This window comes from Oncorhynchus kisutch, linkage group LG16 (genome assembly GCF_002021735.2).
Source record: "Oncorhynchus kisutch isolate 150728-3 linkage group LG16, Okis_V2, whole genome shotgun sequence".
NCBI classification, from domain to species: Eukaryota; Metazoa; Chordata; class Actinopteri; order Salmoniformes; family Salmonidae; genus Oncorhynchus; species Oncorhynchus kisutch.
The window spans coordinates 49,136,908-49,160,028 of record NC_034189.2 but is presented as its reverse complement, the minus strand read 5'-3'; the positions used below and the strand labels follow the sequence as shown (position 1 = coordinate 49,160,028).

The following is a 23,121-nucleotide window of genomic DNA, read 5'->3' as shown; positions in this document are numbered from 1 at the left end:
TCATGCACAGGGGCATTGTCATGCTGAAACAGGAAAGGGCCTTCCTCAAATTTATTTATTTTTATTGAATATCCAAAACATACAATATACTTTCAGTGAAGCCGCTCAACAACTACACCACACCAGTCATCCAACAGACTCCCATTCAGGATGACACAGGGTCAACGCCCTGCTCAAGGGCACGTCAACAGATCTCCCATAAGGCCAAAAACAGGGACCCAGATCAATGTGTATTTTCAGCCATTCCTGAACCTGAGACCAGAAACGGGCTTCCTGAGGGCAATATCGAAATAAATTGTCTATTGATTCTGTATCCTCACAACAAAATCTGCAGAGCTTCAATGATTTTTTTGCCCCAAATATTCAACGTTTTGTTGGTGGCAAGAATTCTGTATAATGATTTTTGCTGACAAGCTTGAAGTCTTGAATCTTGCGTTGTTTTAAAAATCAACTTAAACACCCTGTACCATGGAATCGGTATATCAAAAAATGTCTTCCCAACTATTTTGCAATCTGTATGGCACAGTTGTCAACATCCTGGTCCTCAAATGAAACTGGTATACTTTCCTATTTGTTCTGTTTTTATTCTTCTGCCAGTTTTTATATTGGGCAGACAGATAAGTTCCCTACCACCTCCCGCTGCCACCCGCCTTCTCCGTTTTTGGGGTAACGCTGTAAGCAGTTGCTTGTACTCTTGGATTGAGCAGACCTTCTTGTACAATTCTGATAACTCCGTGAAAGACACAACTACCATTCCAATTTACAATATACTTTAAGAACAAAATACAATTTTCCCATAAATACAGGTATTTTGACAACCAGCACATTTTTAGTTCAGCCATAATATTGGTTAGAACAAATATTACATATTTTCAGGGGGATGAAATTGTAGTCAGCTCTGCAATGCTTGTTTGAAAAAGAGAGATTTAGAAAGAAAAAAAAGTGTAATTTTCAATTAATTGAAAATGAGACATGGCCATCTGCAAAAAGGCTTTTTAAATATTGGATGAGATTTTCTTAATCTACTTCAGAACCATTTTTAGGGTTCAAGTAAAACTTTTGAACAGGTGAAGCTTTTAGAGTGGTTTAGAGATTTTATATTTAATAATCTCAACCCACCCTATTAATTATATGCGTTATTTTGTCTGGTTTAGCGTCCTAGATAAAGCAAAATATTTTTTGCTCATATGATTTGAAAAACAAATCATCAGGAGTAGACAGCACCGTAAGTGAGTAAACGGAGTTAATCATGGCAATTTTTCCATAAATAGACAGGTATTTTCCTCTCCATGGTTGCAGGATCTTGTCTATTTTTTTACAAGTTTTCTATTGAAAGTCATTGTGTAGGGCTCATATCTTTTGTCATATGAATACCAAGTATGTCAACTTCACCGTCAGCCAATTTTATAGGTAAACTGCAGGGTAATGTAAAAGTTGCATTTTTGAAAATCCAATATGTAATATTGTACACAATTAGGTTTTAGTCCAGAAAAATGTAGCTTGCGGACTTAATATAAAACTTGAGTCATCGGCATACATGGGCACCTTTGTTTTTAAGCATTGGATTTATAATCCCCTAATGTTGTTATTGGATCTGATTTTAATAGCTAGCATTTTGATGGCCATAATGAATAGATATGGTGACAGCGAACACCCTTGTTTAACTTCTCTTGGCAATTCAAAACTCTCGTAAGTAGCCGCTATTTACTATTTTACACCTGGTGTTACTATACATTACTTTTACCCATTTTATAAGAGAGTCACCGAAATTTTAAAAATCAGGTCTTCATCAAAGGCCTTTTCAAAATCTGCTATAAATACCAGGCCTGGTTTCTTAGATATTTCATGATGTTCTATTATTTCTAGTAGTTGTCGTATATTATCTCCAATGTATCGTCCATGTAAAAATAAACCTGCCTGATCAGGCTGAGCAATACCTGGTAAAACCTCTTTAATTCTGAGTGCTATGCATTTCGCTAGTATTTTTGCATCACAACATTTAAGTTTAAGGGGCCTACAGTCTAAAAAAAACTGAATCTTTATATTTGCCATCTGGGTCTTGTTTTAGTAATTGGTGAAATCAGACCTTCCTGCTGAGTACCTGACAGACTACCATTTCTATAGGAGTAGTTAAAACAATCTAACAATGGAGCTTTTAGTATATATACAGTGGGGAGAACAAGTATTTGATACACTGCCGATTTTGCAGGTTTTCCTACTTACAAAGCATGTAGAGGTCTAATTTTTTATCATAGGTACACTTCAACTGTGAGAGACGGAATCTAAATCTCACATTGTATGATTTTTAAGTAATTCATTAGCATTTTATTGCATGACATACAGTGGGGCAAAAAAGTATTTAGTCAGCCACCAATTGTGCAAGTTCTCCCACTTAAAAAGATGAGGCCTGTAATTTTCATCATAGGTACACTTCAACTATGACAGACAAAATGAGAAAAAAAATCCAGAAAATCACATTATAGGATTTTTAATGAATTTATTTGCCAATTATGGTGGAAAATAAGTATTTGGTCAATAACAAAAGTTTATCTCAATACTTTGTTATATACCCTTTGTTGGCAATGGCAGAGGTCAAACGTTTTCTGTAAGTCTTCACAAGGTTTTCACACACTGTTGCTGGTATTTTGGCCCATTCCTCCATGCAGATCTCCTCTAGAGCAGTGATGTTTTGGGGCTGTTGCTGGGCAACACAGACTTTCAGCTCCCTCCAAAGATTTTCTATTGGGTTCAGGTCTGGAGACTGGCTAGGCAACTCCAGGACCTGGAGATGCTTCTTACGGCGCCACACCTTAGTTGCCCTGGCTGTGTGTTTCGGGTCGTTGTCATGCTCGAAGACCCAGCCACGACCCATCTTCAATGCTCTTACTGAGGGAAGGAGGTTGTTGGCCAAGATCTCGCGATACATTGCCCCATCCATCCTCCCCTTAATACAGTGCAGTCGTCCTGTCCCCTTTGCAGAAAAGCATCCCCAAAGAATGATGTTTCCACCTCCATGCTTCACGGTTGGGATGGTGTTCTTGGGGTACTCATCCTTCTTCCTCCTCCAAACACAGCGAGTGGAGTTTAGACCAAAAAGCTATATTTTTGTCTCGTCAGACCACATGACCTTCTCCCATTCCTCCTCTGGTTCATCCAGATGGTCATTTGCAAACTTAAGACGGGCCTGGACATGCGCTGGCTTGAGCAGGGGGACCTTACGTGCGCTGCAGGATTTTAATCCATGACGGCGTAGTATGTTACTAATAGTTTTCTTTGAGACTGTGGTCCCAGCTCTCTTCAGGTCATTGACCAGGTCCTGCCGTGTAGTTCTGGGCTGATCCCTCACCTTCCTCAATGGGTCATTGATGCCCCACGAGGTGAGATCTTGCATGGAGCCCCAGACTGAGGGTGATTGACCGTCATCTTGAACTTCTTCCATTTTCTAATAATTGCGCCAACAGTTGTTCTTCTCACCAAGCTGCTTGCCTATTGTCCTGTAGCCCATCCCAGCCTTGTGCAGGTCTACAATTTAGTCCTGATGTCCTTACACAGCTCTCTGGTCTTGGCCATTGTGGAGAGGTTGGAGTCTGTTTGAAGTGTTGAGTGTGTGGACAGGTGTCTTTTATACAGGTAACGATTTCAAACAGGTGCAGTTAATACAGGTAATGAGTGGAGAACAGGAGGGCTTCTTAAAGAAAAACTAACAGGTCTGTGAGAGCTGGAATTCTTACTGGTTGGTAGGTGATCAAATACTTATGTCATGCAATAAAATGCTAATTAATTACTTAAAAATCATACAATGTGATTTTCTGGATATTTGTTTTAGATTCCGTCTCTCACAGTTGAAGTGTACCTATGATAAAATATTACAGACCTCTACATGCTTTGTAAGTAGGAAACACTCCCGATTTTTCAGGTTATCAAATACTTGTTCTCCCCACTGTGTGTGTGTAATGTTATACAGTGCCTTGCGAAAGTATTCGGCCCCCTTTTTTATTTTATTTTTTTATTTCACCTTTATTTAACCAGGTAGGCTAGTTGAGAACAAGTTCTCATTTGCAACTGCAACCTGGCCAAGATAAAGCATAGCAGTGTGAGCATACAACAAAGAGTTACACATGGAGTAAACAATTAACAAGTCAATAACACAGTAGAAAACGAAGGGGGGGTCTATATACAATGTGTGCAAAAGGCATGAGGAGGTAGGCAAATAATTACAATTTTGCAGATTAACACTGGAGTGATAAAAGATCAGATGGTCATGTACAGGTAGAGATATTGGTGTGCAGAAGAGCAGAAAAGTAAATAAATAGAAACAGTACGGGGATGAGGTAGGTGAAAAGGGTGGGCTATTTACCAATAGACTATGTACAGCTGCAGCGATCGGTTAGCTGCTCAGATAGCTGATGTTTGAAGTTGGTGAGGGAGATAAAAGTCTCCAACTTCAGCGATTTTTGCAATTCGTTCCAGTCACAGGCAGCAGAGTACTGGAACGAAAGGCGGCCAAATGAGGTGTTGGCTTTAGGGATGATCAGTGAGATACACCTGCTGGAGCGCGTGCTACGGATGGGTGTTGCCATCGTGACCAGTGAGCTGAGATAAGGCGGAGCTTTACCTAGCATAGACTTGTAGATGACCTGGAGCCAGTGGGTCTGGCGACGAATATGTAGCGAGGGCCAGCCGACTAGAGCATACAAGTTGCAGTGGTGGGTAGTATAAGGTGCTTTAGTGACAAAACGGATGGCACTGTGATAGACTGCATCCAGTTTGCTGAGTAGAGTGTTGGAAGCCATTTTGTAGATGACATCGCCGAAGTCGAGGATCGGTAGGATAGTCAGTTTTACTAGGGTAAGCTTGGCGGCTTGAGTGAAGGAGGCTTTGTTGCGGAATAGAAAGCCGACTCTTGATTTGATTTTCGATTGGAGATGTTTGATATGAGTCTGGAAGGAGAGTTTGCGGTCTAGCCAGACACCTAGGTACTTATAGACGTCCACATATTCTAGGTCGGAACCATCCAGGGTGGTGATGCTAGTCGGGCATGCAGGTGCAGGCAGCGACCGGTTGAAAAGCATGCATTTGGTCTTACTAGCGTTTAAGAGCAGTTGGAGGCCACGGAAGGAGTGTTGTATGGCATTGAAGCTTGTTTGGAGGTTAGATAGCACAGTGTCCAGAGACGGGCCGAAAGTATATAGAATGGTGTCGTCTGCGTAGAGGTGGATCAGGGAATCGCCCGCAGCAAGAGCAACATCATTGATATACACAGAGAAAAGAGTCGGCCCGAGAATTGAACCCTGTGGCACCCCCATAGAGACTGCCAGAGGACCGGACAGCATGCCCTCCGATTTGACACACTGAACTCTGTCTGCAAAGTAATTGGTGAACCAGGCAAGGCAGTCATCCGAAAAACCGAGGCTACTGAGTCTGCCGATAAGAATATGGTGATTGACAGAGTCGAAAGCCTTGGCGAGGTCGATGAAGACGGCTGCACAGTACTGTCTTTTATCGATGGCGGTTATGATGTCGTTTAGTACCTTGAGTGTGGCTGAGGTGCACCCATGACCGGCTCGGAAACCAGATTGCACAGCGGAGAAGGTACGGTGGGATTCGAGATGGTCAGTGACCTGTTTGTTGACTTGGCTTTCGAAGACCTTAGATAGGCAGGGCAGGATGGATATAGGTCTGTAACAGTTTGGGTCCAGGGTGTCTCCCCCTTTGAAGAGGGGGATGACTGCGGCAGCTTTCCAATCCTTGGGGATCTCAGACGAGATGAAAGAGAGGTTGAACAGGCTGGTAATAGGGGTTGCGACAATGGTGGCAGATAGTTTCAGAAATAGAGGGTCCAGATTGTCAAGCCCAGCTGATTTGTACGGGTCCAGGTTTTGCAGCTCTTTCAGAACATCTGCTATCTGGATTTGGGTAAAGGAGAACCTGGAGAGGCTTGGGCGAGGAGCTGCGGGGGGGGCGGAGCTGTTGGCCGAGGTTGAAGTAGCCAGGCGGAAGGCATGGCCAGCCGTTGAGAAATGCTTATTGAAGTTTTCGATAATCATGGATTTATCAGTGGTGACCGTGTTACCTAGCCTCAGTGCAGTGGGCAGCTGGGAGGAGGTGCTCTTGTTCTCCATGGACTTCACAGTGTCCCAGAACTTTTTGGAGTTGGAGCTACAGGATGCAAACTTCTGCCTGAAGAAGCTGGCCTTAGCTTTCCTGACTGACTGCGTGTATTGGTTCCGGACTTCCCTGAACAGTTGCATATCACGGGGACTTGAACTTTGCGACCTTTTGCCACATTTCAGGCTTCAAACATAAAGATATAAAACTGTATTTTTTTGTGAAGAATCAACAACAAGTGGGACACAATCATGAAGTGGAACGACATTTATTGGATATTTCAAACTTTTTTAACAAATCAAAAACTGAAAACTTGGGCGTGCAAAATTATTCAGCCCCCTTAAGTTAATACTTTGTAGCGCCACCTTTTGCTGCGATTACAGCTGTAAGTCGCTTGCGGTATGTCTCTATCAGTTTTGCACATCGAGAGACTGACATTTTTTCCCATTCCTCCTTGCAAAACAGCTCGAGCTCAGTGAGGTTGGATGGAGAGCATTTGTGAACAGCAGTTTTCAGTTCTTTCCACAGATTCTCGATTGGATTCAGGTCTGGACTTTGACTTGGCCATTCTAACACCTGGATATGTTTATTTTTGAACCATTCCATTGTAGATTTTGCTTTATGTTTTGGATCATTGTCTTGTTGGAAGACAAATCTCCGTCCCAGTCTCAGGTCTTTTGCAGACTCCATCAGGTTTTCTTCCAGAAGTCTTATGTCATGCTGACTGCAGGAATGTCCATCAGAGCTGTTGCCAGAGAATTGAATGTTCATTTCTCTACCATATGAGGCCTCCGTTTTAGAGAATTTGGTAGTACGTCCAACCGGCCTCACAACCGCAGACCACGTGTGACCACGCCAGCCCAGGACCTCCACATCCAGCTTCTTCAACTGCAGGATCGTCTGAGACCAGCCACCCAGATAGCCAATAAAAGTGTGTGTTTGCACAACCGAAGAATTTCTGAACAAACTGTCTGCACAAGCTCATCTGAATGCTCGTCATCCTCACCAGGGTCTTGACCTGACTGCAGTTCGGTATCGTAACCGACTTGTGTCAAATGCTCACCTTCGATGGCCACTGGCACGCTGGAAAAGTGTGCTCTTCACGGATGAATCCCGGTTTCAACTGTACTGGACAGGTGGCAGACAGCATGACGTCGTGTGGGTGAGCAGTATGCTGATGTCAATGTTGTGAACAGAGTAACCCATGGTGCCGGTGGGGTTATGGTATGGGCAGGCATAAGCTATGGACAATGAACACAATTGCATTTCATCTATAGCAATTTGCATCCACAGAGATACCGTGACGAGATCCTGTGGCCCATTGTCGTGCCATTCATCCGCCGCAATCACCTCATGTTTCAGAATGATAATGCACACTCTATGTCGCAAGGATATGTACACATTTCCTGGAAGCTGTAAATGTCCCAATTCTAAAGTGACCTTCAGACCTACCAGACGTGTCACATATTGAGCATGTTTGGGATGCTCTGGAAGTCCGGATCAACGTGTACGACAGTCGGTTCCAGTTCCGGCCAATAACCAGCAACTTTGCACAGCCATTGAAGAGACGTGGGACAACATTCCACAGCCACAATCAACGGCCTGATCAACTCTATGCAAAGGAGATGTCACGCTGCATGAGGCAAATGGTGGTCACACCTGACTGGTTTTCTGAACCACTCCCCTACATAATTTTTTAAAAGGTATCTGTGACCAATCGATGCATACCTGTATTCCCAGTCATGTGAAATCCAAGGATGGGGTGGCTGGGTAGCATAGTGGTTAGAGCATTGGACTAGTAACCGGAAGGTTGCAAGTTCAAATCCCTGAGCTGACAAGGTACAAATCTGTTGTTCTGCCCCTGAACAGGCAGTTAACCCACTGCTCCTAGGCCGTCATTGAAAATAAGAATTTGTTCTTAACTGACTTGCCTAGTTAAAGGTCAAATAAAATAAGGGCCTAATGAATTCATTTAAATTGACTGATTTCCTTATATGAACTGTAACTCAAGTCTTTGGAATTGTTGCATGTTGTGTTTTAAAGTTTTGAACAGGCTTATATTGCAGTAATTACCAACAATGGTGGGGTGCCTTTTGTAGGCCCACACAATAAAAAAGACAGTTCAAACATAATTTAGCCAACAAAAATGTCTCGGCAAAGAAACAAAACACTATAATAATATACAATACTAAAACAAATTATAATCCGTACGAAAATAATAATTTCACTATACTATACTTTGTTGCTAATGGAGATCCTAATCAAAATCCTCTAACTTTAATTTTACGTCAATGAAAAAGGCCTCCATCTTCGCAATCAATAGTAGCCTAGGCTAGGGCTGTTGTGGTGAACCGTGGTCACGAGTCATGAAGGCAGTCAAATTCCATTTAGTCAAAGTAATTAGGCTTCTCCAAGCTCTGATAGTGCTGCTGGTCATTAGTAGCCTACCAAATGTGCTAACTGCCTTGTACTCCGCACTCTATTGTCCCTCTAATCACTCTGACATCAATGCAAATGTATTCCAATCTAATAAAACACCCATGAAAGCCCATTCGCTCATGTTGCGCAACCTTGCTATAGGCTATGCAATTGAGTGACAAAACAGAGTGATGGCCGCTAATAAAAAGCGGAGGATCAGCTTTCTATAGGCTAGGCCTACTATATTTATTTCTCAACTTTCCTAATATTAAGCACATTGCTTCTCTTTACAACAGCAGTATAGTGTACCTGGCTGGAATTAAATAAACCACAGGGAAAAGCGTCCTCCATTCGTTATTTAAGTGCATAGATGACATGTATTTTTTTCCTGCTGCCCCTGTTTTGATACACATGCATGATAATGGTCCATTCTAAATCCCCCAAAAATTCACACATTATTTAGTATATGTAAAGACAAGAATAAATCAAGAATTGTCTGATGGATGACAATATTATAAGCTTATCAATTTTGAATGATATATTATCACTTGTGAATGATGCCCAGCATATTTCATAGCCCTTAGGCCTATATGTATTGATAAGGTTTGTGTCACAACTAAAGTGGCCAAATAACATCTTAAAATGAAGCACATTAATCTGCTTTACAAAGGGTGTAGCGCCTAACTGGCACACATAAACAGCGCGTAAGTTTCAAGTTTGGGGAAGATCATTTTCACCATTAAAAATGTACCTTTTTAATAAAAGCATTACATGCATAATTGCATTTGCGGTCACTTTTGATACTGGTGTTTTCCACTAATAGAACATTCGTGCTTATAGCCTACTACCATGTGCGCATTGCTGTGCTTATGTGAAGAAATAGCCTAATAGTTAATAAACATTTTAAGCTAAATGCTTTGATCTGTTGCGTCAGCCACATTGCATGAAAAAATAAATACAATTGATGCTAGTGGTTGTATTCGTTTAGGATCTATCGCATCCCACAACTGTCCCAGACTGTTTGGAATATTTATTTCTCGCACTGAATAGAATAGGTCAACTTTTGTACTATGAGGGATAGTAGATTGACATAGGCTATTGCTTTTGCAGTTCATTAGGCCTACTCATCTTGTTGGCTGACGAAAAGTAAATGTGGACAGTTCTTCCAATATCTTCAATATGCACCTCGTAATTAGATAAGGACGTGCGCAGTTGCGTCCCTGACGTGTCTGTCTTCACTTGTAGCCTGTAAGAAGGACCTGATCATGTGAGTGAGAGCCGCTTCGGATTGCACAGCACACTCAGAAGGACACATCGCAAAACTTTGGGCTGCAAAAGGCCTGGATTTTTTTAGGGTTCATTACGGCCACAAAGGGGATGCCGCCGTGAAATTTGAGGCATTATCAAGTGCTTGTCAAATTGTGAATGAGAGACTATTGGAGTGTGTACAGCCTATGCCACAGAATTATAAGCAAATCTTGTCTGCTAAAGGAACTAGTGTAACCCATAACCATTTGGCATAGCCAGATCAGGACCTAACAAAAGGACAACTCAGAGTATGCTATTCTTTTCTTCTGAAATAGACATTTTCTTCATATCATGCTTCTTTAGACCTGTCTAAAATAAATAGTGGATTTATTGTGAAGGTGTAGGCTACATTACATGGATTTGACTTTTTAAAATTGTAGGCTATATGTTGAAAACAGTAGATGCTAAATGTGTTCATGTTAATTAACTGTCAATTACCTTGAGACCGACAGTTATTTGCTTGACAATCACCGGCTGACAAAATTTCGTGACTGTCCTAACCTAGGCCAAGGCTCCTTTCACTCGCTCTCTCCGTCTCCACATCAGAAGGCACTTGTGAAGTGAGCAGCCGAACCCAGTTTCAGCTATACATAAGCTATACATTTTTATTGAGTTGCAATTGGCTGACACATAACAAGCTTGCATAGTTATCATCACCTCACACACACATTAAAGAGGACGGTTCTGGTCTGTAAATCATTTTCAATTGCACGTACCTGAGACTGTGACTATTATCAGATCTGAGTCAAAAGTCTGAATTTAGAACCCGCTCGGGTCTCTGGTCAGATCTCAATATTTCAGGCCTGTTGGACCTGTGAAGACCTCTATATGTTGTCTGTTGACATGCCACTAGTATTGATGAAATAACAGCATTTCTGTAGCTTGTTGGTTGCCTAGCAGCAGGACTGACAAACACTGCTTTAGGGCCATCTGTTCCGTTTAACAACAGTCCTTACAACATACACCTGTCATTAGTATCCTGAATGAATGTTGTTTCATTGTCCTCTGTGACATGACATACTACCAATCCACTTGGTGGAATCCACTGTGTATTAGTAGAATGAAGGATGAATTAATAAGTGAGTCAATGAATGAAGGATGCTTGTCCTTCAAGTGGATATTACCTGGCGACCATCTCGCACATCTCAAGGCCGCAACACTGTGTCATTCTAAAGGGTGGGTCTGATTTGTCCTGTTTCACTAAAGCATGTACCACATGGAGTTTCGTATTGCATCTGTCTGACACACACATACACACACACAATTTTCTCTATCGATATGTGTTTGTCATCTACAAAACGTGCACCCAGAGGGGGTCCCAGGACCGAGTTTGGGAAACCCTGATCTACTTAGTAAATGAACCTCATCTATCAGTACTCATCATAAGCCAATTGACATATCAATATAACGAGTAATAATGATGGCCTGTTTTACGGATCGAGGTCCGGTGTTGAAACAACCCCATGGGTGCACAACTATGCTCCTTGAAAGGCAGCTGGTTTTCATCCTAGTGTAATATCAGGGGATATATTCAGTGAGGTGAAACAGTGACCATTTCAGATCAACATCGAAGTTAATGAGAAGAGCTGACATGATTTACTCATCTAATGAGTATATCATATGACAACCATATGTTACATTTGAGTCATTTAGCAGACACTCTTATCCAGAGCAACTTACAGGAGGAATTAGAGTTAAGTGCCTTGCTCAAGGGCACATTGACAGGTTTTTCACCTAGTCTCTGGGATTCAAACCAGCAACCTTGTGGTTACTGGCCCAACTCTCTCAGTAGGCTACCTGCTGCCCTGTTCTAATCTATACAATGTATTTCTATCAAATCAAATTTATTTATATAGCCCTTCGTACATCAGCTGATATCTCAAAGTGCTGTACAGAAACCCAGCCTAAAACCCCAAACAGCAAGGAACCAGGCTATGTGGGGTGGCCAGTCCTCTTCTGGCTGTGCCGGGTGGAGATTATAACAGAACATGGCCAAGATGTTCAAATGTTCATAAATGTCCAGCATGGTCGAATAATAATAATAAGGCAGAACAGTTGAAACTGGAGCAGCAGCACGGCCAGGTGGACTGGGGACAGCAAGGAGTCATCATGTCAGGTAGTCCTGGGGCATGGTCCTAGGGCTCAGGTCCTCCGAGAGAAAGAAAGAGAGAAGGAGAGAATTAGAGAACGCACACTTAGATTCACACAGGACACCGAATAGGACAGGAGAAGTACTCCAGATATAACAAACTGACCCTAGCCCCCCGACACACAAACTACTGCAGCATAAATACTGGAGGCTGAGACAGGAGGGGTCAGGAGACACTGTGGCCCCATCCGAGGACACCCCCGGACAGGGCCAAACAGGAAGGATATAACCCCACCCACTTTGCCAAAGCACAGCCCCCACACCACTAGAGGGATATCTTCAACCACCAACTTACCATCCTGAGACAAGGCTGAGTATAGTCCACAAAGATCTCCGCCATGGCACAACCCAAGGGGGGGCGCCAACCCAGACAGGATGACCACATCAGTGAATCAACCCACTCAGGTGACTCACCCCTTCCAGGGATGGCATAAGAGAGCCCCAGTAAACCAGTGACTCAGCTCCTGTAATAGGGTTAGAGGCAGAGAATCCCAGTGGAAAGAGGGGAACCGGCCAGGCAGAGACAGCAAGGGCGGTTCGTTGCTCCAGAGCCTTTCCGTTCACCTTCCCACTCCTGGGCCAGACTACACTCAATCATATGACCCACTGAAGAGATGAGTCTTCAGTAAAGACTTAAAGGTTGAGACCGAGTTTGCGTCTCTGACATGGGTAGGCAGACCGTTCCATAAAAATGGAGCTCTATAGGAGAAAGCCCTGCCTCCAGCTGTTTGCTTAGAAATTCTAGGGACAATTAGGAGGCCTGCGTCTGACCGTAGCGTACGTGTAGGTATGTACGGCAGGACCAAATCAGAGAGATAGGTAGGAGCAAGCCCATGTAATGCTTTGTAGGTTAGCAGTAAAACCTTGAAATCAGCCCTTGCTTTGACAGGAAGCCAGTGTAGAGAGGCTAGCACTGGAGTAATATGATCAAATTTTGGGGTTCTAGTCAGGATTCTAGCAGCCGTATTTAGCACCAACTGAAGTTTATTTAGTGCTTTATCCGGGTAGCCGGAAAGTAGAGCATTGCAGTAGTCTAACCTAGAAGTGACAAAAGCATGGATTAATTTTTCTGCATCATTTTTGGACAGAAAGTTTCTGATTTTTGCAATGTTACATAGATGGAAAAAAGCTGTCCTTGAAACGGTCTTGATATGTTCTTCAAAAGAGAGATCAGGGTCCAGAGTAACGCCGAGGTCCTTCACAGTTTTATTTGAGACGACTGTACAACCATTAAGATTAATTGTCAGATTCAACAGAAGATCTCTTTGTTTCTTGGGACCTAGAACAAGCATCTCTGTTTTGTCCGAGTTTAAAAGTAGAAAGTTTGCAGCCATCCACTTCCTTATGTCTGAAACGCATGCTTCTAGCAAGGGCAATTTTGGGGCTTCACCATGTTTCATTGAAATGTACAGCTGTGTGTCATCCGCATAGCAGTGAAAGTTAACATTATGTTTTCGAATGACATCCCCAAGAGGTCAAATATATAGTGAAAACAATAGTGGTCCTAAAACGGAACCTTGAGGAACACCGAAATTTAGAGTTGATTTGTTAGAGGACAAACTGATATCTTTCCGACAGATAAGATCTAAACCAGGCCAGAACTTGACCGTGTAGACCAATTTGGGTTTCCAATCTCTACAAAAGAATGTGGTGATCGATGGTATCAAAAGCAGCACTAAGGTCTAGGAGCACGAGGACAGATGCAGAGCCTCGGTCCGATGCCATTAAAATGTCATTTACCACCTTCACAAGTGCCGTCTCAGTGCTATGATGGGGTCTAAAACCAGACTGAAGCATTTCGTATTCATTGTTGTCTTCAGGAAGGCAGTAAGTTGCTGCGCAACAGCCTTTTCTAAAATTTTGGAGAGGAATGGAAGATTTGATATAGACTGATAGTTTTTTATATTTTCTGGGTCAAGGTTTGGCTTTTTCAAGAGAGGCTTTATTACTGCCACTTTTAGTGAGTTTGGTACACATCCGGTGGATAGAGAGCTGTTTATTATGTACAACATAGGAGGCCCAAGCACAGGAAGCAGCTCTTTCAGTAGTTTAGTTGGAATAAGGTCCAGTATGCAGCTTGAAGGTTTAGAGGCCATGATTATTTTCATCATTGTGTCAAGAGATATAGTACTAAAACACTTGAGTGTCTCTCTTGATCCTAGGTCCTGGGAGAGTTGTGCAGACTCAGGACAACTGAGCTTTGAAGGAATACGCAGATTTAAAGAGGAGTCCGTAATTTGCTTTCTAATAATCATAATCTTTTCCTCAAAGAAGTTCATGAATTTATCACTGCTAAAGTGAAAGTCATCCTCTCTTAGGGAATGCTGCTTTTTTAGTTAGCTTTGCGACCGTATCAAAAAGGAATTTCGGATTGTTCTTATTTTCCTCAATTAAGTTAGAAAAATAGGATGATCGAGCAGCAGTAAGGGCTCTTCGGTACTGTCTTTCCAAGCTAGTCGGAAGACTTCCAGTTTGGTGTGGCGCCATTTCCGTTCCAATTTTCTGGAAGCTTGCTTCAGAGCTCGGGTATTTTCTGTGTACCAGGGAGCTAGTTTCTTATGAGAAATGTTTTTAGTTTTTAGGGGTGCAACTGCATCTAGGGTATTGCGCAAGGTTAAATTGAGTTCCTCAGTTAGGTGGTTAACTGATTTTTGTCCTCTGGCGTCCTTGGGTAGACAGAGGGAATCTGGAAGGACATCAAGGAATCTGTGTGTTGTCTGTGAATTTATAGCACGACTTTTGATGTTCCTTGGTTGGGGTCTGAGCAGATTATTTGTTGCAATTGCAAACGTAATAAAATGGTGGTCCGATAGTCCAGGATTATGAGGAAAAACATTCAGATCCACAACATTTATTCCATGGGACAAAACTAGGTCCAGCGTATGACTGTGACAGTGAGTGGGTCCAGAGACATGTTGTGTCTATCTCTATCTGTAGAGGTTTTCCTGGGTTGGGATAGGTCGACTGGTGTGGAGGTGGTTTTAATCATGTCATTGTCTCCCTCTGTTCCCCAGGTGCACTCGCTCTACATGCTGCAGATATGAGACCAGAAAACTGGTTAAAAACAACAACGTAAACATTGCTCTTCAGTGTTACCTCATTCCAACTGTATTTATTAGGATTCCCTACAGGTAAGTGTTGCTTTTTCCTCCTATTTATTCTTCAACACAGTGTTATGTCTCTTTATTACAGTAAATAAAACATACAGCTTTCAAAAACCAAGTGTTTGGTGCCTTATTCCTTTATTGATTGATTTCAGAGGTAATGACAAATGAGTGTGACTTCAGTGTATGATTCTCATGCTAGTATTGTTCTGCTTAGAAATTCAGTTCATTTAAACTTGTTCTATGAAGTTTTATTTTTATTTATTTCACCTTTATTTAACCAGGTAAGTTTTGTGTGAAAAAAATACTCACTTAGGACTGTTAGATTTTATTAGATGGCAATAAAAAAAAACAGGCCAAATCAACGTTGGTGTCTTGGTCTTGTCTTGGGACCCTCATTGACACTGAAAACAGCTCATACTGCTCAAAGATCACAATACTGCAAAAATACCATCACTTGTGAAATCGTTGGGAATTTATCCAACGCCTATTCTGTGTCACAGCGAAATAGCTGGAAATTCAGAGCAGAGGAAAGTCTAAAGTTGTTCGATATCCACTTGTAGGTGTAGGCTACTTTTTCGTCTTACAGTGCATTTGGAAAGTATTCAGACCACTTGACTTTTTCCACATTTTGTTACATTACAGCCTTGTTCTAAAATGTATTACATTGTTTTCTTTCCCTCAATCTACACAGAATACCCTATAATGACAAAGCAAAAACGGGTTTTTAGAAGTTTTTGCAAACGTTAAAATATATTTATATCACATTTACGTAAGATTCAGACCCCGTTACTCAGTACTTTGTTGAATCACCTTTTGGCGGTGATTACAGTGTCAAGTCTTCTTGGGTATGATGCTACAAGCTTGGCACACCTGTATTTGGGGAGTTTCTCCCATTCTCCTATGCAGATCCTCTCAAGCTGTTGTCAGGTTGGATGGGGAGTGTCGCTGCACAGCTATATTCAGGTCTCCAGAGATGTTTGATCTGGTTCAAGTCTGGGCTCTGGCTGGGCCACTCAAGGACATTGAGACTTGTCCCGAAGCCACTCCTGCGTTGTCTTGGCTGTGTGCTTAGGGTCGTTGTCCTGTTGGAAGGTGAACCTTTGTCCCAGTCTGAGGTCCTGAGTGCTCTGGAGCAGGTTTTCATCGAGGATCTCTCTGTACTTTCCTCCGTTCATCTTTCCCTCGATCCTGACTAGTGTCCCAGTCCGTGCTGCTGAAAAACAGCATGGATAAAACTAATCTTGACAAAATGTTACAAATACATATTTAAAATATTACATTAGATATTTTTTTACATTACTCAAATTAAACATTTGTCATCGTATGATCATCCCCATTTACACAAAACTCGTATAAATTATTTTGGAATGATGTCTTGTGAGAAAATTTGCCCAACGGTGCACTTTGGCTGCTCTATATGTGGTCTGGATCACTCGTAGATGTGCAAGGGTTTCAAGAGCCACGTTACTAACGAAGGCTCTGGGAAACACCTCGGCTACTAAAGATACATCGTAAGATGGTTCTAACGCTATACAAAGGCTCTGGGAAAACGATGCCCCGGGCTCCGTTTGCCAAAAGCAGCTTAAAGCTATATTCATCAAGATGATTTTGGGAACTAGGCCCCGGTCTTTACCCACCGTTGCGCGTCAGAGTTTGAAAATACGTGTCATATGCTATAGGTCCGTGGACAGAGCTCTTAAAACAAATATCATACCTTATTATTTATGTAGCTTATAGGCTCATTACAAATGGCCAGATCCTGACATAGGCGAGACTAAACTAACTATTCTCCATAGGTCATGACCACTGTAGATCATTGGTCATGACGCGCGAATTTCAACGGGCTGACAGCCCATGTGGTCATGTTGTCTAAACTCGTAGGCACTGAAGCTTGTGGTGATCAGTGGCATGTTATAGAGCCTATACACAATTATGTAGGCTACAGGTTAGTCGTTAAGGTTGTAAACGTTTTGGAAGTTCAAGTGACTGTCTCACTGACCTAGGCCAATTTGGACTCAGGACTGGTCACATGACCCACTACGTTGAGTGTCAATCGTCAAATCATTAGAACGAGAAACTGTTTTTTTACAAATAAATATTGTTTGTTTATTCGATTACATATGCAGATTAAACACATGACGCATTTATATGTTCTGTGTTGTCTGGAAGCCACGGCCATTAATTGACCAAAACACAAGGGGCACGGATTGAACCAGAACCGATATGTAAAAACAACATTTGAATAATCAAATAATTATTCCGTTTCTCGTTATTTAATATTTACTTTAGACAATAAAAACAACCCGTTTGTTTGATTTCAGATTAAAATCAAATAAAGGAAGAACGACCCTTTACTATTTTTTATCCTTTCATTTAACAGGAAATATTTTGCCCAAAAAGTACACCGACCCTGTGTCCAACTTTCATCACTTAAACGCTCCAGTCAGATTTAAGCTATAGTTATGCACGTGCGCAAAAGGGATTTATTTACAATCATAGCAATCAAACGAGTTAAAACGACATGTATTGATGGAAAATGATCTGGCAAGTTTAATAACGGCGAATTAAGCTTTCTCATTCCTTTATTGCATCACGTTAGCTCGCACGAATTATTTTTTGGATGAAACCGAATTTGGCTTCTTACGTCGATTTTCCTTAATTCTCTCGATAATGTTATAGAGAAAGGATAAACGTGTCAACTCCTCTCTTGCTGCGCAAAACATTTTTGGGGATGGTTTTTAGGCCTTGTCCGTGTGTTTCGAGTGGTCATTGATCTGGAAATGTTATCTCAACCTGGCAACACTAGAAAGAAGCATACTGCATAATTGTTGTTTACAAAGGTTGTGGAGTAGACGCTAGCCTAGGCTAATCAGACAGAGGTTTCAACCAACATTTCTTTGATAAAACGAACAGCTAGACTTTCATAACCATCGCCAATATGTCCAAACTACAGTTGTTTAATGTGTTCGTCACCGAGCGCTTGCCGGGAGCTGCTGTGGAGATATTCGTGGCCGTGGAGAAGATTATAGCAGATCATAGCAAGACATCTGCCGTTCAGCAGAGGAGATCGAGCGCCTTCATCCTGTTGGACATGGTTTTCCAACCAGAGATTAAGTTACATGGAGCAGGTTTGTAGCGAGCTACAGTTGTTATCACGAAGATATTTGATTTGTAGATTAACGTTACAAGATTTTAGAATTCATGTGGCAGTTTGTAATATGCGCACTCTGAACGCAACATTGCTTTCTTGAATTCAGGGTAGAACGACTGCCCCCACCCATGGAAGCCACGAAGTTCGAGTCCGTTTCCCTGTGCTTGACATGCGCAGTCTCAGCCAGGATAGCATGAAGTACAAAGACTGCACCGTTTTCCACCTGCATCTCCATCCCGAATCTCCCCATTGCCCCCCAGCAACATTAGCCTACATTTAGGCCATTGCTTATAGGTGTATGTCACAATATGTTGAGGTAAAGATCGGAGTATAATGCTGTATAGATGTCAACCCCAATACATGTTCATGACATCGTCATCAATCAACTGCATTACAGTTAAAAACTACTGACTACCACCACCTATTTCTATATGCTAACTATGCTACCAGTTTATACGAATGGGAGATATCATTTAGCAGTCACTTTTTCCCGAACCTGAAAAGTGACAACTGATATATTTTATGCAGTGAAAACACCCAAATATATCCAAATCGGATTTTAGTAACCACATTGTGGGCCTGTTACAATACATCAATCATGATGGATTTGACAAATATCCACTCTGTTAGAACAGATTTGTTGAATGTACGCCAATCCAGCGTCCTATCCCCCATGGTCTGCTACCATTGACCTCTTTATCACATCTATCCCAATGACATATATATATATATATATATATATATATATATATATATATATATATATATATATATACACACACACATATATATATATATATATATATATATATATATATATATATATATATATACACACACTAAATTACTGCTAGGTGGTGCTGGGTCGAAGCCACCGCGCCTCCATCTTGGCACTTCGGGAAGCTATATAAAAGCATGTATTAATGTCTACATTCATTTCTGCCACAGTTATTCTATTACAGACACATTAATGCAAAAATGAGCAGTCAAATATATTGATAAGTCAATTTGTCCTAGAAAGATTTACACAGTTATCAAACGTCACGTTAATGTTTGGTGTAAAAACGATTGGAACCATTTCCTTCTTTGACCGCTAGGTTTTATGGGTATTATGACTCATACTTAGGTTACTCCACATGGCTGACATGACATGACATGGCTTCAAAGCCTCTCAATGGCCAATACATACAGTGCATTCGGAAAGTAGTCAGACCTTGACTTTTTCCACATTTTGTTATGTTACAGCCTTAATTATAAAATTGATTCAATAGTTTTTTTCTTCTCATCAATCTACACACAATTCCCCATGACAAACAAAAACAGGTTGATCACGTCACTGATATCATTTACATAAGTAATAAGACCCTTTATTCAGTACTTTGTTGAAGCACCTTTGGCACCAAGAGTCTTCTTGGGTATTTTTTGTTTTATATTTATTTAACCAGGTAGGCCAGTTGAGAACAAGTTCTCATTTACAACTGCGACCTGGCCAAGATAAAGCAAATGAGTGCGACAAAAACAACACAGTTACACATGGGATAAACAAACGTACAGTCAACAACACAATAGAAAAATCTATGTACAGTGTGTGCAAATGTAGAAGATTAGGGAGGTAAGGCAATAAATAGGCCATCGAGACGAAATAATTACAATTTACCATTAGTATGTATGCACTACAAGCTTGGCACACCTGCATTTGGGGAGTTTCTCTGATGTCTTCTATGCAGTTCCTCTCATCCTCTGTCAAGTTGGATGGGGAGCGTCGCTGCACAGCTGTTTTCAGGTCTCTCCAGAGATGTTCAATCAGGTTCAAGTCCGGGCTCTGGCTGGGCCACTCAAGAACATTCAGAAACTTGTCCCGAAGCCACACCTGCATTGTCTTGGCTGTGTGCTTAGGGTCGTTGTCCTGTTGGAAGGTGAGCCTTTGCCCCAGTCTGAAGTCCTGAGCACTCTGGAGCAGGTTTTCATCAAGAATCTCTGTACTTTGCTCCATTCATCTTTGCCTTGATCCTGACTAGTCTCTCAGTCCCTGCCGCTGAAAAACATCCTCACAGCATGATGCCGCCACCGCCATGCTTCACCGTTGGGATGGTGCCTGGTTTCCTCTAGACGTGACGCTTGGCATTCAGGCCAAAGAGTTCAATCTTGGTTTCATCAGACCAGAGAATCTTGTTTCTCATGGTCTGAGAGTCTTTTAGGTGCCTTTTGGAAAACTCCAAGCGGGCTGTCGTGCCTTTTTACTGAGTAGTGGCTTCCGTCTGGCCACTCTACCATAAAGGCATGAATGGTGGAGTGCTGCAGAGATGGTTGTCTTTCTGGAAGGTTCTACCATCTCCACAGAGGAACTCTGTCAGAGTGACCATCAGGTTCTTGGTCATCTCCCTGACCAAGGCCATTCTCCCACGATTGCTCAGTTTGGTGGGGCGGCCAGCTCTAGGAAAAGTCTTGGTGGTTCCAAACTTCTTCCATTTAAGAATGTAGGCCATTAGGTTCTTGGGGACCTTCAATGCTGCAGAAATGTTTTGGTACCCTTCCCCAGATCTGTGCCTCGACACAATCCTGTCTCGGTGCTCTACAGACAATTCCTGTGAGCTCATGGCTTGGTTTTTTCTCTGACATGCACTGTCAACTGTGGGACCTTATGTAGACAGGAGTGTGCCTTTCCAAATCATGTCTAATCGATTGAATTTACCGCCGATCAAGTTGTAGAAACATCTCAAGGATGATCAATAAAAACAGGATGCACCTGAGCTCAATTTCGAGTCTCATAGCAAATGATCTGAATACTTTTATTTTTTTTATACATTTGCTAAAAAAAATTAAACTGTTTTTGCTTTTTCATTATGGGGTATTGTGTGTAGATTGACGAGGAAAACAATTTAACAGAACCTGATGGAGAGGGCTTCAGAGTACCACAACCAACCTGTGATCAGCCCCTCTCAGTTCATCCAGACTACTCTGCTGCAGTGGAGAATCTATATCAGTGTAGACAATGTGGCAAAAACTTTACACGTAAGGGAAACTTAACCTTGCATTTAAAAATACACACAGGAGAGAAACCTTATCTGTGCAAACAGTGTGGCAAAAGCTTCATCCAGAAGGATGATTTGAACAGACATACAAGGGTACACACAGGAGAGAAACCTTATCTGTGCAAACAATGATGTGGCAAAAGCTTCATCCAGAAGCACGACTTGACCATCCATACAAGGGTACACACAGGAGAGAATCCCTATGAGTGCAAACAATGTGGCAAAATGTTTAACCATAAGGGACACTTGACCATTCATTCAAGGATACATACAGGGGAGAGACCATATCAGTGTAAGGACTGTGGCAAAGCCTTCAACCAGAAGATAGAATTGACATTGCATATGAGAGCTCATACAGGAGAGAGACCATATATCTGTCCTGTATGCAAGAAAGGTTACATCACATTAAGCTATTTAAGACTTCATCAGCGTGTTCACACAGGGCAGAAATCTTACCAGTGCAAAGAATGTGACAAATGCTTTGGTTATAAACATCGTCTAACATCACATATGAACACTCATACTAAAGGGCATAAATGATATTACTACACTGAGTGCAATAACAGCCTGAAATTAAAACAACAAATTAACATTTTGTCATTGTGAATTTCTTAATACGTCCAACTTCTGAATAATTATGTTCTGTTTTCTGGTAATTGACAACAGAACAAACTGAGTAATGTGTGTTGAGGGGAAATCACCAGTCAGCATCAGATTGGTAAACTGAATCTAGCGCTCAGTTTCAGGGACCTACCCTCCAGGACACTGCTGGCTTCAGGAAGTCCTCACCACTGTATCTAGCACATAGCACACACTTGGATTTCTAAACAACAGGAGTTCCTATTCAATTGTTTAACAATGACATACAGGATATCTTCTATCTGTACTGATGGCTGCATGTTAGCATATTGAAGTAGCCTATTACATTTTTGTTGACAATCTATATAATGCAGCAAATCATTTGTTTAAATAAAGTTGTTTTTTCAATGGATGTCATAGTGAAACGCTATTTTTCTCTGTTGAACATGATTTTTGTGCTGGTTCATATCAGGAAGGTTTAATACATCCTCAATTCCCTGCTTCTTACCCCCAACCCTATCCTGAACCATTAGGCAGATGGGAAACTATCTGAGCCCATATTCATAAAGGCTCAGATGAGTGCTGATCTAGGGTCAGATCACCACTGTAATTTAAAATGCAAAACTGATCCTAGATCAGCACTCCTACTCTAAGACACTGTGAATAGAACCCTGTGTTACTGGTTTGGGTCAACATTCACCTCCTCACAGTTGGTGTCTCCTGGGACATGATGATTTAAAGGTGCACCACAGACAGTACAGTATGAAGATGGGCATAAACTGCCCAAATAGAAATCCCTGATCACACTTCTAGGCGACGTTGGCTAGCTAAGCTCATGTGCAGAAACACATCATCGGGTCGTCTCGTGCCGAATTACACGTGCTGGCCGTCAAATAAAGGCACTCCTTCCATATAAAGTTGTTTTTGATGAAAATGAAAACGTGTCAGTTTGTCACAAGGAGAAACACTTTAGGTGACAGACAGTGACACATTCAATACTGCCTTGTACACTCTTGCCTGCATCTAGCTCATCTAAGGTGTAATTATTAGTCCAACAGTTGCAAAGGAGAGTTTCTATTGGACAAATTCAGGTATGTTTATTCCTGTTTCATTCCATCTGCATCCGTTTTTCCATCTGCAAACGTTTTTCAACAGAATCGTCAGAATGAATACACCCCTGGTCACGCTGAAACACAGTTCACTTTCATAGCAGCCACATTATATACCTTCTCGCATCTATGCGCTCTCCTTCTCTCACCTTTTCCCTTC

The 23,121-nt window shown here is 41.8% G+C and overlaps 1 protein-coding gene and 1 pseudogene across 1 annotated transcript in view; both read left to right on the top strand.

Annotated features, from left to right (window-relative positions):
• Positions 1 to 18,313, top strand: part of LOC109883374 (paraspeckle component 1-like) — a 35,864-nt gene extending 17,551 nt beyond the window's left edge. Inside the window, exon 7 of the mRNA XM_031792775.1 lies at positions 14,998 to 18,313. Coding sequence (XP_031648635.1) covers positions 14,998 to 15,027 — 30 coding nt within the window. The 3' untranslated portion in view covers positions 15,028 to 18,313. The remainder of the gene's footprint in view (positions 1 to 14,997) is intronic.
• Positions 18,029 to 21,912, top strand: LOC109883373 (zinc finger protein 239-like; annotated as a pseudogene).
• Positions 21,913 to 23,121: the final 1,209 nt, after the last annotated feature.